Source organism: Prionailurus viverrinus, chromosome F1 (assembly GCF_022837055.1).
Source record: "Prionailurus viverrinus isolate Anna chromosome F1, UM_Priviv_1.0, whole genome shotgun sequence".
Classification (NCBI taxonomy): domain Eukaryota; kingdom Metazoa; phylum Chordata; class Mammalia; order Carnivora; family Felidae; genus Prionailurus; species Prionailurus viverrinus.
In genome coordinates this window covers 40425802-40441991 of record NC_062577.1, presented here as the reverse complement: position 1 = coordinate 40441991, position 16190 = coordinate 40425802, and the positions used below count along the sequence as shown (strand labels likewise).

General features: G+C 50.0%; 1 protein-coding gene and 2 non-coding genes across 7 annotated transcripts in view; 2 read left to right on the top strand and 1 right to left on the bottom strand.

The window, feature by feature from the left end:
* Positions 1-11551, top strand: part of PIK3C2B (phosphatidylinositol-4-phosphate 3-kinase catalytic subunit type 2 beta) — a 66677-nt gene extending 55126 nt beyond the window's left edge. For 4 of the 5 annotated variants that reach the window (XM_047840407.1, XM_047840408.1, XM_047840409.1 and 1 more), the window contains 9 exons: positions 605-761; positions 1099-1208; positions 1993-2194; positions 2617-2741; positions 4508-4625; positions 5942-6023; positions 6450-6556; positions 8185-8313; positions 9472-11551. In XM_047840407.1, the coding sequence (XP_047696363.1) occupies positions 605-761; positions 1099-1208; positions 1993-2194; positions 2617-2741; positions 4508-4625; positions 5942-6023; positions 6450-6556; positions 8185-8313; positions 9472-9660 (1219 nt within the window). In that variant the 3' untranslated portion in view covers positions 9661-11551. Of the gene's footprint in view, positions 1-604; positions 762-1098; positions 1209-1992; positions 2195-2616; positions 2742-4507; positions 4626-5941; positions 6024-6449; positions 6557-8184; positions 8314-9471 lie in introns of those variants that run through there. The other variant, XR_007148121.1, reaches the window with a different exon arrangement.
* Positions 3415-3499, bottom strand: TRNAR-UCG (transfer RNA arginine (anticodon UCG)). Its single transcript has one exon. It is a non-coding gene; the product is annotated as a tRNA-Arg (tRNA).
* A 2737-nt stretch (positions 11552-14288) lies between the features above and the next one.
* Positions 14289-14361, top strand: TRNAN-GUU (transfer RNA asparagine (anticodon GUU)). The gene has a single exon. It is a non-coding gene; the product is annotated as a tRNA-Asn (tRNA).
* The last annotated feature ends 1829 nt before the right edge of the window (positions 14362-16190 follow it).

The window sequence follows — 16190 nt, the reverse complement described above, 5'->3', positions numbered from 1 at the left end:
GCTCCGGAGAAGGGAAGCCTGCTACAGAGGTCAAGTCCTTGCGAGGCCTTGCAGATGAAGGTGGGGACCAGCTCTTCTCCCTCCGTGCTGAGGAGCCAGCAGAGGGAAACGGGCCCAAACCACAGCAAAAGGGAACACGATTAGACATCCAGGAAAAAATACTGGTAGCTCACGGACAGGGAATCAATGAAGGATGTCTCTGGGGATCTTTTTTTTAAAACTTCTTTTTCTTTTTTTTAATGTCTATTTATTTTTGAGAGAGAGACAGAGCACAAGCAGGGGAGGGGCAGAGAGAGAGGGAGGCACAGAATCTGAAGCGGGCGCCAGGCTCTGAGCTGTCAGCACAGAGCCCGATGCGGGGCTCGAACTCGTGAACCGTGAGGTCATGACCCGAGGCGAAGTCGGATGCTCAACCGACTGAACCACCCAGGTGCCCCTCTGGGGATCTTTTAAGATTAAGGTGGGAAGAGAAAAAGGATAAAGTTAGAGCCCCGTCTCCCCAGGTTCCCACAAGTGTTGAGGGGAACCATTCTCTGATGTAACCCCACAAGGTGGGCTTCCTCCTCCACGTTGACCTTCTACCTGTATGTTCCCCTTGGCCCAGGGACCGTGCCCCCTTTGTCTTCACCTCGGATATGGCGTATGTCATCAACGGGGGTGACAAGCCTTCCAGCCGCTTCCATGATTTTGTTGACCTTTGCTGCCAAGCCTACAACCTCATTCGCAAGCACACCCACCTCTTCCTCAACCTTCTGGGCCTGGTGAGGAGTTCCATCTCTCTCTGAACCCCTCCCTCTTATCATCTGGCACCTTCTTTAAGACTCCCCTGTCTGGCTTCAGAGGACTTCTGGAGATCTGTTTCTCTGAGGTCTAGATAAAGGCAGGGCCCAGACTACTGGTGACCGCGGTGTCTGGGCAATGTCTGGCTTCCTGCCCCAGCCCCTCCATTCCTGTGGCCTTCTAGCCACTGCCCACGGCATCTGTCTACCGCCTTCTAAGAGGGTTAGGGAGCCTCGCTATAGAAAATAGCAGGGGAAGAAGCACCAAGAATTCCTGGCTGTTCCAGGTGCCCTCTCTCCAACTTTGCTTTTCTCCTAGATGTTGTCCTGTGGGATCCCCGAGCTCTCAGACCTGGAGGACCTCAAATATGTGTATGATGCTCTGAGGCCTCAGGACACAGAGGCCAACGCTACTACCTACTTCACTAGGTAATACCCTGTGCACAGGACAGCGCTGCCCACCCCGAGTAATTCACGTCCGGGCTGCCTGGCGGAGGATGGGGAGGAGTAGGGCTGGGGAGACAGGAAAGGCTTAGCTCAGATGGCAGAGCTTAGAGTCGACAACACGTGTCGTCCTGACTTTGCCTCTGCCTTGAGGGAGGTCACTTGACTTCTCTGACTCAGTTGTTGGTGCTGAGCTTTGTGTGTACAGAGCCATTGCAATCTCTTACTTACGTTCTTGCTAGGTGCTGGTCAAAGACTTTGTTGATGGGGTTGATCGTGGGTTTTCCTTAGGGTTCGGCTCTCTGGATCAGAGCCTTTCCGTTTATCAAAACGTGGAGCTCCATGATTCCATGTTCCCACATTTGACAATGTGTTCTAACATAGAACCTCTCCTTTTGATCAGAAGTCTCTAGATTGAATGGTGCTTGGTGGGGCTTCACTGTACTGGATGTCTACTATATATAGACCTTTACATGCTGACCCTGTGGTGGAATCCCTCATTCCTTCCTACCTTGGTTTAACCATCCAAAGATGCTCAGGAGGGCAGCGAGGGGAGATAAGCCCCCAGGATTCACATGAAGAAATTGCATGTAGATGATCACGTGCCCGTCGAGCACTCTACAAGGATATTCCCCAGGGAAAATGATTCTGTCTGAACTGCGTGGGGGTCTCAGGTGTCAGACGATATTGGCTGAGATAGCTCTGTCCAGCCAGTGGGGACTTGGGTCCATGGTTACATCTTTTCATTCCCATCGTCCTGCACCAACAGGTTGATTGAGTCCAGCCTGGGCAGTGTAGCCACAAAGCTCAATTTCTTCATCCATAATCTGGCTCAGATGAAATTCACAGGCTCAGACGACCGGCTGACCCTTTCCTTTGCCCCCCGAACACACACGCTCAAGAGCTCTGGCCGCATCAGTGATGTTTTCCTCTGCCGCCACGAGAAGATTTTCCACCCCAACAAGGGCTATGTAAGTGTCTTCTCCAATATGACCCTGCCTTGCTCCCCACCGCCCCCGGCATATTGGGATTCTGTCTCTTCACATCCACACGTGGGCACTGGAGTTGTGAGCATCCCGTGCCAGGAGCCACGCAGTCACAGACCACTTCCCTCTCCCGTGCCCAAGTGGGCTGCTGGAATCAGGGAGCTGAATTGAGTGGTTATTCCCTCTGGGTCAAAGATCCTATGAAACATGTATAGGAAATCTTTGCTTTTCAGATTCCTGCACATGTAATGTCTATCCTCTTCTTCTTTGGAGGCACTTTTGCTCTTTTCCTTCTGGAAAGTGTATTCCCCCAACACACACACACACCTTCTTCTGTTCCCTTACCTACTCCCTTCATTGGGTGCACAGGGGTTGGCAGGTACTGTCTAAGACTTGGACCTTTGCAGGTTTATGTGGTGAAGGTGATGCGAGAGAATGCTCACGAGGCCACTTACATCCAACGGACGTTTGAAGAGTTCCAGGAATTACACAATAAGCTGCGGCTGCTCTTTCCTTCTTCCCTCTTGCCCAGGTAGCTGTCCCCTCTCTTCTCTGCACAGGGAGATTCTGGGGAGGGAGACCGGAGCTGCAGAGGGCCGGGGCGGGGAGGGGGTAGGGTTGGGGGGTACTGCAGGATCCTGAAAGTACCCTTTCCGAGATCTGTTTGGTTTTCTTGGCCTGGTGATCAGTGTGATGGCAAGTGCCCCCCCTGCTGGCCTGTATCTCCTGACTTTCTCAGCCCAGTCTTGAAAATACGCTTGAGCCCACCTGCCAGAAGGAGAGAAAACTGGGTCTAAGAGGACTGACCAAATCTTTGTTTCAAAGTTTCTTCTCTTTTTTTTTTTTTAATGTTTATTTATTTTTGAGAGAGAGAGAGACAGAGTGTGAGTGGGGGAGGAACAGAGAGAGAGGGAGACCCTGAAGCCAAAGCAGGCTCCAGGCTCTGAACTGTCAGCACAGAGCCCTACGCAGGGCTCAAACTCACCAGCCGTGAGATCATGACCTGAGCCGAAGTCAGACGCTTGATCGACTGGGTCACCCAGGAGCCCCTCAAAGTTTCTGGTCTTTTTTTTTTTTTTTTTTTTTTTTTTTAACGTTTATTTATTTTTGGGACAGAGAGAGACAGAGCATGAACAGGGGAGGGGCAGAGAGAGAGGGAGACACAGAATCGGAAGCAGGCTCCAGGCTCTGAGCCATCAGCCCAGAGCCCAACGCGGGGCTCGAACCCACGGACCGCGAGATCGTGACCTGAGCCGAAGTCAGACGCTCAACCGACTGAGCCACCCAGGCGCCCCAGTTTCTGGTCTTTTAAAGAGTAAAAGATAAATAAGCAAAATTTGGTATATACATACAATAGAATGTTATGAAATCTTGAAAAGAAGGAACTTCTGGCACATGCTACAACATGGATGAGCCTTGAAGGACTCATCCTTACGCTAAGTGAAATAAGCCAGTCACAAAAAAGACAAATCTTGTGTCATATTGCACTTATATGAGGTCCTACAGTGACCAGATTCCTAGAGACCAAAAGTAGCATGGTGGCTACTGGGGCTTGGAGGGAGGAAGCGGAATGGGGAGCTGCTTAATGGGTACAGGGTTTCAGTCATGTGAGCTGAGAGTTCTGGAGAGGGGCGCGGTGATGGCTGCACAGCTCCGTGAATGTGCTTCATGCCACTGAACCGTACAGTTAAAAATGGTTAAGATGGGGCGCCTGGGTGGCTCAGTCAGTTAAGCGGCCGACTTCGGCTCAGGTCTCACAGCCCGTGAGTTCGAGCTTCGCGTCGAGCTCTGTGCTGACAGCTCAGAGCCTGGAGCCTGTTTCGGATTCTGTGTCTCCCTCCCTCTGACCCTCCCCCGCTCATGCTCTCTCTCTGTCTCAAAAATAAATAAACGTTAAAAAAAAATTTTTTTTAAGTGGTTAAGATGGTAAATTTTACGTTCTGTGTATGTCACCACAATTTTTTAAAATGATTTTTCAAATGAATTTTGGCCCTGATGGGGAAAACTGCAAGCTCCTCCAGAGCCCCCGAGGCACTTCCGGGGAGCCACAGGACGCTCGCTGTCCATCAGCGTGGTTTTCTTGCCTGGCATCCCTGGAACTGCGGTGCGAGATGCTGCGGGAAGGAGTGTGTCGCTGGAGCAGACCCCGGGAGCTGCGGGAGGAATGGGGCCGGCTAGTGAGACATGTGGGTCAGGTCGCTGAAAATGCCAATGAAAGGTGGCTAAAGCCTGTCGCCTCTTCCTTCTCTTTTCCCTTCTTGCCCCTCTGGCGTTCCCACGGCCCACCTGCCTCGCCAGCTTCCCTAGTCGCTTCGTGATTGGCCGCTCGAGGGGAGAGGCGGTGGCCGAGCGGCGGAGGGAGGAGTTAAACCGCTACATCTGGCACTTGACCCACGCAGCCCCCGAGGTGGCCGAGGTGAGTGGGCTCTGTCTTGCGGGCTGTTCGGGGAAGGTCTGGTTTGGTGGGGGGTGGGGGGGAGGGGAGGGCTATGTAATGGAAGCAGGGAGGATGCGCGCCCCCTGGCGGTCAAGGACGGGATTTGCGAGGAGGGCGGCGGCCGGCACAGCAAGGGCGGGAGGGGCGTGGCTGCAGCGCCTGGGGTCGTGCTGGTAAAGGCTTTGAACGTGTGCTGTCCGGGGCAGGTATCAGAGGCGGTCTTGGAGTGCTAGGAGTATTCAGAACCTCGGGAAGGAAAGGAGATTTTTGAGCAGGTTGAGTGTGTATTTACCTAGATTTTTTTTTAAACAAATGACATTGTAATTTGGTATTATAATGGGCATAAAAACCAATGTAGGCATCAGGAGCCCCATCCCCTGACCCATCATCTAACCCCATTTCTGTGTTTCCTGCCTATTTGTCTATAGGCAAATGTGCCTCTTACTGCTTTAGCTCCAATATCGCTAGATAATATTTTTCTCACTTGGTGTTTATGATAAGCAGCACTTTGAATATCTGTACGAAATTATACTTTGACTTGCAATGCCAAAATCTCCTTAACCATTTGCTTCTTGAGAGATTATGCACCCCCCCCCTTTTTTTTCACTATTAACGCTAGAGTAGGTATTTTCACACATTTTAGTTTTTGTTGTCCCTAACAGACTTAGGAACCATTCTTGAGAGTAGGATTCATGGGCTCTGTCCAGAGTTGGCTCAAATATTTCTCTGCTTGAAAGGTGTATGTGTGTCCATAGGCGAGGGGGCGGCACAAAAGAACAGACTGCTTTTGACCTGGTGTGACTTAGGTTTTTTGTTTTTTTTTTTCCTTTTTGAAGAACTTTTGTTATGAGAACTTTCAAACATCTAGAGAAGCAGAGAAACAGTATGAGTGCCTGTATCTTCATCCCTCAAACAGTTAATGTTTTGCCATATTTGCTTCATCTCTTTTTGTATGAAGTATTTTAAACTAAATCCCAGACATCATGACCTTCTATCCCTAAATACTATGTATTTTTATATAACTATAGAAATCATACCATCTAATACATAGTCCATATTGAAAATCTCCCTGTCATCCCCCAAATTTTTTTTACTGAAATTGGTTGGTTTGAGCCATGGCTGGTTGGCCATGAGATCATGGCTGGTTGGTTTGAGCCATGATCCAAATAAGAAGTGCATAAGATATTTGGTGGTTCCGTTTTATCAAGTTTTTTTTAATCTGGAATAGTCCCTTGCCTTTTTTTATGGGTCCGTTGCCTTCTTGAAGAGTGACTCTGTGTCTGATATCATTTCAGTGTGATTTGGTATACACCTTTTTCCACCCCCTGCCCCGAGATGACAAGGCTACGGGCACCAGCCCAGCTCCTAAGTCCTCAGGTACGCTGCCTTCTCTGTGACGCTCCTGCCAACCTCTCTGAACCATTCCCGAAGGTCATCTCTCCTGCCCCCCCTCCCTCCCCAGTTCTCTTCCCTTGACCTGCCTCTGTCTCTTCGCCTACTGGCTGGAGAATCTGGTTTCCCGCTCAGGCTGTGGGGTCCCTGGCTCCTCGTGCAGGTTTCCCAGCGACTGGATATCTGCCTGCTCATTACACCACACAAACTGGATAGAACACCTCAACCCGATTCTGAATCATGTTCACAGACATCACTTGACAGTTCCCCCATCTGATATCAAGAACCTGACAGGGAGATCCTGGGGGATGGGTGGGGGGGAAGGGGTAGAGGACAACGGAAACAACTGCCTGGCACCAGCTGGGGACGAGACTTCCTTCGTGACCTTTCTTGGTTTCTTTGTCCCTCCAGACGGCTCATGGGCCCGGCCCGTTGGGAAGGTGGGAGGCGAGGTGAAGTTGTCCATCTCCTACAAAAACAATAAACTCTTCATCATGGTGATGCATATTCGGGGTTTGGTAAGTACACACACACAGCCTTTACGTGGTTCTGTATCTTTCTTCCGGTAGTGTTCTGAGTGGTCAGAAGTTTTCTCCCTTCCTCTCATGAGAGTAACCACAGAAGTTACTGAGTACCCCCAGTGGCCCTGCAACCAGGCCAGGCCTGAGATATGACTAAGCAGGCAAGCACCGCCAGACACAGGTTCTTCCTACCTGCGGTCTTTGGCAAGTCGTCTGAGTGTCCCGACCCTCATTGAAATGAAGACGTTAGTATCTACCTCATAGAGTTCTGGAGGGTTTCAGTGACATAGCGCATACAGAGCACTTAACAGAATGCCTGGTATTACTGTTGTAGCAATTATGATGATTATTATGAGGAAGAGGCCCAAAGGGTTTATTACCTGGTTGTAGAGATAAGGCACCCACATGATGTCCTTCGAGCATAAGGCAGTATAAAATCACAAAATTGTTGGTAGGAAGGGGAAGGGAACTTGCATTCAATACCTGCCATGTGCTGGACTTTTGTGGGTTGGGGCACTGGTGTGTGGCAGGGGCATGAACTTTGGAATCAGAGCAACCTGGGTTTCACTCTGACAACTTCATTCATTCATTCATCATTCATTCATTCATTCATTCATTCATTCAATAAATGTTCATCAGGTGCCTCCTCTGTGCCGGGCACGGATTTATTAGCTCTAGATCTAAGGGTAAACAAAACACAATCCCTGCCTTCAAGGAGCTTACATTCTAGTAGGAAGAGACAGACAGGCAAACCGACGAGTGAAATATATGGCAGGTCAGATAGTGGTAAGTGCTCTGGAGAGGAATAAAGCAGAGAACAAATACTGGGGTGGAGTGAAGTAGTGACAATTTTATAAAGAGTGGTCAGGGAAGCCTTCATTGATGACAAGGTGTCCAGGCAAAGACGGAACAAGGTGAGGACCGTTCCAGGTAGAGGGAGCAGTTAAATCCCAAAGCCCTGAGTCAGGAACCTGCCTGGGGTGTGCTGGGAACTGCAAGGGGTCATTGTGGCTGAAGGCTGCAGAGCAAAGGGGAGCATGGATAGTAGATGTTGGGGTTGGAAAGGGCACAGCACTCCAGAACCTGAGTCCCACAGTCAGGACTGTGGCTTTTACCCAGAATGAAATGGGAACCATTGGAGGGTTTTGAGCAGAGGCATGACAAGATCTAATTAAAAAGGATCAGGCTGGATGAATCACTAATTGGCTGGCCTTCAGCAAGCAACTTAATATCTCTCAGACTCATTTTGCACCTCTTGGGGGTTACTTGGATCAAATGACAAAATAGACAAAGACATTGGGCAAGGCAGGAAGATATCTGGGGACACGATGGCTCTGTCGAAACAGACCAAGTTATGGCATGCCCCGAGCATTTGTATGAAAAGTGTAGACTGGGTGTAATGGGCAATCGGGTTGATGTTTTGGTAGGACACGTAACATTGTCATGGTAGATATTTCTATCAGAAGGGAGTGAGCTGGAAAGCAGACAAATTATGGTGCCTTGTAAGAAGCCAGGTGTGAGGGAGAAGAGTCTGGATCAGGTTGTGATCACAGGAATGGTGATAGGGACACAGACGTATGAATCTTCTTTTTGTAACATTTGTAAAATTTGCACTCCCTTTGTAGCAACTGCTGCAGGATGGAAATGACCCAGACCCCTACGTGAAGATTTACCTCCTTCCTGACCCTCAGAAAACCACTAAGAAGAAAACCAAAGTGGCCCGGAAAACCTGCAACCCCACCTACAATGAGATGGTGTGTGGAGGAGGGGCTGGGGTGGGTTGGCAAACTGTACCTGTTTGTGTAAATAAAGTTGTGTTGGAATGTGGCCCCACCTATCACGGAAGTGTCGTCTGTGGCTGCTTTCTTGCTGCAATGGCAGGATTGCGTGCTTGTGACATAGACCAGACTGTTTGTACTCCTGTCTGGCTCCTCACATAAACAAGTTTGCTGACCCTTCGGTCAGGGAGTCCACAGCTGGGGTATGGCCTTGGCCCTGTCCCGTGGGGAGGAGGAGCCTGCTGGTCCTTTGCTGATAATGAGCCGTGGCCCCAATGAAAAGCCCTCGCCTGTGGGGTGCCTGGGTGACTCCCTTGGTTGAGTATCCAGCTCTTGGTTTTGGCTCAGATCATGATCCCAGGATTGTAGGATAGAGCACTGCATTGGGCTCTTCACTGAGCATGGGGCCTGCTTGAGGTATTCTCTCTCTTTCCCTCTCTCTCCCTCTCTCCCTCCCCCTCCTTCCCTCTCCTTCCCCCCCCCTCTCCTGCCCTCTCCCTCCCCCTCCCTCTACCCCTCTCTCCTGCTCATGCTCTCTCTGTCTAAAATGAAGAAACGGGGAAAAAAGGAAACTTGTTTTTAAAGTTTATTTTGAGAGAGACAAAGCACCAGTGGGGGAGTGGCAGAGAGAGATAGGGGACAGAGGATCTGAAGCCGGCTCTGTGCTGCCAGCAGCGAGCCCAATGCAGGCTCGAACTCACAAACCATGAGATCATGACCTGAGCTGAAGTCAGACGCTCAACCAACTGAGCCACGCAAGTGCCCCAAGGAAAAAAGGAAACTTAAAAAAAAAAAAAAAAGTCCTCACCTTCCTCAACTCTAAGCAAAGAACAAAGTTCTTTATTTACTTATTTAGTCATTTGCTTTTAGATATTTAAATAATCTCTACACCCAACGTGGGGCTTGAACTTACAACCCCGAGATCAAGAGTCGCTTGCTCTTCCGACCGAGCCAGCCAGGTTGCCCCAAAGAGCAGAGTTCTGTAAAGCTCTTCCTGGGTTCCAAGTACCTTCTCTAATCCCGTGGACTCGGGCTGGGGAGAGAAGTCGTCTTAGCCCCCGCCAGATCGAACCTCCACAGACTTAAGCATCTCCCTCTTCTGTGTCCCCCCATCTTCCCCATCTCTGTTCGCAGCTGGTGTATGACGGGATCCCCAAGGGAGACCTACAGCAGCGGGAGCTGCAGCTGAGTGTGCTGAGCGAGCAAGGATTCTGGGAGAATGTTCTCCTCGGGGAGGTGCACATCCGCCTTCGAGAGCTGGACCTGGCCCAGGAGAAGACTGGCTGGTTCGCACTGGGATCTCGAAGTCATGAGACCTTGTGAGCCCAGCAGAGCCCGCCCCATCCCCCCCACCAACCCCCCCGCCCAGGACCCCAGGCGGCTGGGGGTGCCGGGGGAGACGACTCTCCCCTGCTCCATGTGCCCTTTCCTTGTGAAGGGGCAGAGCCCTTGGCGGGCCTCCCCTCTGTCCGGGTGGCTCGGGCCCCTGTGACGGGAGGCGGGCAGAGTAAGATGCTGTCTGCTGTCCCCTCCTCTGCCCGGCGGCATTTGGGTTGGCTGTGCTGAGCGGCTGTGAGGCTGCCGCGAAGTTTTAAGGTTACCTTGTGTCAAGGGAGCAACGCCTGGTTGGGGGTGAGTGGGGCGGGCTGAATGAAGTAGTGTTTTGAGGGAGGGTGGGTGGATATCTTCATTTTTATTTTTAAAAAATGAAATAGTAATGTTGTCCTGACTGGACAGGAAGCCTCGTGAGAAGGGACTTGCATATGCCTTGGAAGGCAAAAGAGGAAGACGTCGGACTTTTTGTACGATTAAGGTTCTTACTGGACTTTCCCCTAGGGTTTTGTTTGTTCGCTTGTTTGTTTCTCATCGGTGTTTTTCTATCCATAGGAATTATTTGGGGAGGGGCCCAGTGGGTCCTGGGTGAGAGCCCTCCCTCTCTAAGGGCAGGCCGGGGAGGGGCGGGGAGGGTCTGGTGTGCTAGACTGAGGCCTGCTGTGGGCCTTTCTGATTGTGCCTCCAAAGGAGAGTGGTGTGATACCTACGGGTGTAAGGGAGGGCCTTCCGAACGGGACCCTGCCGAGGACCTGTGTTCAGGGACCTGACCTCTTTCAGGGGGAGTTTTTCCTTCCGTCTTCCCCGACTGTGCCAGGACGTGCCCTGGATACGGTCTTCTACCCCTCCATTCTCACGACCCCTCTGGGGACCATCTGGTCCCTGAGAGTATGCTGGGGGTGCTTCTCCACACGTCTCTCTCCCTTCCTTTTTCCCTGGTGGGATAAAGTGCTGCGTCAGTCCTCAGATTTGGTCCCCCCACCCCACCCCGCCCAAGGACACCCTGGCCCTGGGAAGGAGACGCTAGGCCGCAGGTGCCAGTGTGGCCCCATCACCTGCCACACCCCCCCTTTTTTGTGTGCTGCTTTTCCCAAACTCCACATCTGTCACATTTTTTTTTTTTTAATAAGAATCTCCCTCATTTTTTGGGGCCATAAACTTATTTAGTCTGGAGCCAAAGGGATGCCCTAAGCGGAGGAAAAGGGGCGTGGGGTGGGGGACTCCAGTGATGTTCTTTGGTGGCGAGAAGGCTGGATCGGAGGGGGGGTGATTGATCCCCGGGAGCTGAGCTAGGAGCGAGAGACTGGGTCTCTTGTCTCTTACACTTTTTATTCCCTACCTGGTGGATTTCGGATTCACTCTTGTGCTTTACTCCAAAGGGTTGTATCCTTTGGGGAAAAAACAAAAAAAAGGGAGAGACTTTGAATTTGATATATTTAAACCGGAATTGGCTGGATGTACCCCAGGGTTGGGGCATGGAGGGAATCGAGGAGACTCTGAACTATCCCTCCCCAGCTTCCTTCTCAGCTCCAAGGATCAGAAATTCCCCCGTTTGCTGACTCATTCCATAACCAGAGAAAGAAGCTCCGTTCACTGAAGCCACAGGGTAGCAAGGAAATGTAAACTTTTCTTTTAGGTTAAAAATGTCAAGGATAAGGTGGCCACTGTGGGGGAGGGGCTGGGGGAAGTGGGGAACAGGGGCAGAACTCCTCCAGGTGAATGGACCATAGATGCGTTACTGGCTTTTGGCCTGTAGCTCATTTTATTTTGACCCTCTCTGCCCCTGATTGAAAGAGGTCTGTGTACTGTATCCACTTCCCTTGTATCTGCTACTTTCTCTGGAACTGTATTTTCTAATAAATGACATTTGAGAAAAACAAAACCATCCTTTTCAAAATCGGTCGATGCTCACATGAAGACACCTGGTGTACGAGATGAAAGTAATAACAGTAGTGGTCTTACGATTGGAAGATATGCATTGGTGCACTGCCGTGGGCATTCGACACTTGTCAGTGAAATCTTAGCCTCAGAACAGCTTGATCAGGTGAGTAGTAGAATCCCCATTTTATAGGTGAAGAAATGGAAGCTCAGAGAGATTAAGTAATCTGTCTTAAACTCACAGCCAATCAGCCTTGGATCTCGAATTGGAATCTAGGATTGGCTCCAAACCTTGTGCAAACTCCTAGGTAATGTTTAATACAGCCCTTTAAGTTGGCGTAACATTTGTTCGTTTTCAGCGTGTTTTACTATAAACGATGTCCTTTCTCGTCACGCTACCGTCAAAAGTAGATCTGGTTTGTTCGTTAATTCTATCAACAAACATGTACCGTGCTTTCCAGTGCTACAAAGTGACATGCCTCCATCCACAAAGAATATAGCTCCCGGGGTTGTGCGTTGGGCCCTGTGCCACGTACCGGGCTGAGGGTAACAAAGACAAATTCAAACAATCTCTGCATTTAAGAAGTTGACCACCTAGGGGCACCTGGGTGGCTCAGTCGGTTGAGCGTCTGACTCTTGATTTGAGCTCAGGTCATGATCTCGAGATTCATGGGATCGAGCCCCACATCAGGCTCCCAGCTGACAGCACGGAGCCTGCTTGGGCTTCTCTGTCTCCCTCTCTCTCTGCCCCCCCACTCCAGTACATATATAAACTTTACAAAGTTTACTGCCGGCACACCTGGGTGGCTCAGTCTGTTAAGCATCCGACTTTGGCTCAGGTCATGATCTCGCGGTTTGTTGAGTCCGACCCCCATGTCGGGCTCTGTGCTAACAGCTCAGAGCCTAGAGCCTGCCTTGGATTGTGTATCTCCTCTCTCTGCCCCTCCCATGTTCATGCTCTGTCTCTCTCTCTCTCTCTCTCTCTCTCAATAATAAACATTAACAAAATGTTTTAAAAAGTTTACTGCCTAATGATATTTAACCAGCCCCATTTTCTGAAAGAGGAAACTGAGCCTTTGAGATGCCTTACAACTGTTATTAGAGCAGAGCCATAGCTCAGAACCCACCAAATGGAAGAAGGAGGTGGTGTGAACCTTGTACCAGCATTTCACCCAAAAGTTTTCAAAACTCTCCAGTGGGGTGTCCTATTTCACACAAGGAAATTTTGTGAGGCTTCCCAGGGACTTTCAGTAGTAAACAGGGGGAAGTGTTACCCGTCTGTGGTGTCTCTAAGTGGTTTTGAGATGTCACTGCCGTTCTGGATAAATCCCAGGGGACCTTTTAAAAGTTAAACTTGAATCTGGCAAGAGTCTTAGTTGAGGAAATTTCTTGGCCAAATGGGGCAGAAATCTGAACCACCCTGAGGGCGTGGGGGTGAGAGCTGGGAGTACAGTAAGAGGTCTTGCTCAGGGAGAAGAGAAACAAGAGAAGCCCAGGAGGCTGGGTTCTCTGAGTTCAGAGAGAGGTGGCAGAAATGAAGTAACCTGACTGGCTGGGATGTGGGGGCAAAGATTAGATTGGACTTGAAAGGTCAAAAACGAGGCAGCATTTTTTTTTAACATTTATTCATTTTTGAAAGGCAGAGACAGAGCACGACTGGGGGAGGGGCAGAGAGAGGGACACAAACAGAGGCAGGCTTCAGGCTCCGAAGCATCAATCAGCACAGAGCCTGATGCGGGGCTCAAACTCACAGACCGCGAGATCATGACCTGAGCCAAAGTCGGCCACTTAACCAACTGAGCCACCCAGTCGCCCCTAAAAAATGAGGCAGCATTTTTAAGTCGGGAGGGAATTTTGGTGATGGGACGTCTGTGCAACAAACAGACTGAGGTGTCTGTTCAACAAACCACGCTCATGGCCTTCTCTGGGTCAGGCAGGGCAACCAGGCAGTGTGGCTACTAAAATGACAAAGATGTAGATCCAGCTAGGGAGGCTGACCCGGGAACAAAAAGCGACAGTGCAGCGGCTCAGGGGCTCAGGGCCAGACGAGGGCAGGAAAAGGGAGGGAGCAGGCAGGCAGAGAGGGCCTCACAGGGAGAAACTGAGCGTTAAAGTCGATCAGAACTCCGGATTTTATTCTTGGTGTGATGGGGCTGCCATCACACTAAGCTTTTGAGGAAGGGACTGCAGTGCTCCAATTTACATTTTAAAAAGGTCATTCTGGCTGCTGTTTGAAGCAGGACTGGATGACTAGATGCAGCAGAGAAGGTCCCTGCAGAGAAGGTCTCTGTGGGAGTCTAGGAGGGAGGTGATAGTGTGGGGATGGTGAAAAGAGTCAATTTCGGATAGAGAGTTGGTGAATTTCAAAGTAGTGCTGACAGGATTTGCTGATGGATTAGATGTGGAGTTGAGAGGAAGTGAGGGTGACTCCTGAATTTAGGGCCTTGGCAGCTGGGTGAGGAGGACTGGGGGCATTACAGATCATGGGGAAGATGGGCCTGGGGGAGCTAAATTAAGAGTTTTATTTTGGGGGAGCGCCTGGGTGGCTCAGTCAGGTAAGTGTCTGACTCTTGGTTTCAGCTCAGGGCATAATCTCATGGTTCCTGAGATCAAGGCCCGAGACATGCTCTGCACTGTGAGTGCAGAGCCTGCTTGGGATTCTCTCTCCCTCTCTCTCTGCCCTTCCCCACCCCCTCAAAATAAATGAACATTTAAAAAAAAAAAAGACTTTTGTTTTGGGTGCGTGGCTGGCTCAGTCGGTAGAGCATGTGACTGTTGATCTCAGGGTCATGAGTTCGAGCCCCATGTTGGGCATGGAGCCTACTTAATAAATAAACTTATTTTTTAAAAAAACTTTTGATCATGATAAAGTTGAGATGTGTGGACATCCACGTGGTGAGGCAGGAGAGTGGAATCTGAAGCTCATGGGTGAGGTCAGTCTAGAGTTTAGGTAAGGATGTCATCAGCATAGGTTGAGATCACCTAGATTAGAGAGGCTAGAAAAAAAAAGATATGGGTGGACTGAGCTCTGATACAGGCCAACATTCAGAGGAGCCACTGGAACTGGAGGGAAACCAGGGGAGTGGCGTCATGGGGACACAAAGGCTGCTGTAACAATGCGCCACCGACTGGTGGCTCAAACAACGAATGAATTTGCTCACAGGTCTAGAGGCTAGAAGGCCAAGATCCAGGGGTTGGCAGAGTTGGTGCCTTCTGCGGGTTGAGAGGGAGAATTTATTCCATGCCTCTTCTAGCTTCTCATGGATTGCCGGAAGTCGTTCACATTCCTTGACTTGTTGGGGCATCACCCCAATCTCTGCCTTCGTGTTCACATGGTGTTCACAAGTACATGTGTTTCATGCATGTGTGTCTGTGTCCAAAATTAGCCTTTGGATAAGGACACAATCAGATTAGATTAGACCCACCCAATGACCTCATCTTAACTTGCGAAGGCCCTATTTCCAAACAAGGTCTCATTCACAAGTACTGCGGGATGAGGACCTTCAATATCTTTTAGGGGGACACGGTTCAACCCACAGTAGTCAGAGGCTTGGACTTGGCAAATGTTCCTGGCAACCTTGATAAAGGCTGTTTGAGTGGTGGGGACAAAGGCCACATTGGAGGAGGTGGAAGAGAGAAGAGGTCGTGACAAAGTAGAGACCGTGACCGTAGGTGACGCTCGAGAAACTTTGCTGTAGTGCTGCAGAAACTTGGAGGGCACGAATCTGAGAGAGTTTTGCTTATTTTTAAGACGGGTGATACTAACTGCATGTGAGTGTTCTAGAAGCTTGAGAGAGACAATTATAGGTTACAAGAAAGAGGGGCTAAGGAAGGCTGGAATTCCTTCCATAGACACAAAGGGACAGGATCCAGGAGGCTTCTTTTCTTTTTCTTTTTTTTTCTTTTTGAGATAGAGGGAATCTTTTTTTTTTTTAATTATTTTTTAGAGTTTACTTATTTTTGATGGAGAGAGAGAGCAGGGGAGGGCAGAGAGAGAGGGAGACACAGAATCCGAAGCAGGCTCAAGGCTCTGAGCTGTCAGCACAGAGCCCGACGCGGGGCTCGTACTCATGGAGTGTGAGATCATGACCTGAGCCGAAGTCGGACACTTAACCCACTGAGCCACCCAGGCGCCCCCAGGAGGCTTCTTTTCTTGTTACGGGATTGAAGGCAGAGTATGTGGGTCCAAATGCTGGAAGATGGGTGGATTTAGTGGTGGAAAGATGAGGTTGTTTATGTCCAATTGTGTCTGGTTTCTCAATGAAGTATGAGGTGTGACCGTAAGCTGAGGATGTGTATTTAAGGGGATGCTGGAAATTGGAAGAAATTGTGAAACAGTCTCAGAGTGTGGGAGACACAAAGCGGGAACTATGAACTGTCGTAGGAATGCCCGGCACTGATGAAGTTTGTGGTCACAAATAGGAAGCAAGTCAGTCGGCACTGCTGAGTGCTTTTCCTCGGCCATGATTGGCTGAGTGCGTAGACTAAGAACAAGTGGGTAGTTGAGTTCAACTAGGGTTGGGATTTGGCCAGCGAAGAGCAAGAGAATGAAGCGTCTTTGCAGTGGGTTAGTTTTTGATACTGGATCGTGGGATTCACGCTGGGTAAGGAGGGAAGTGAAGGAGGGCGAGAAATCACAACAG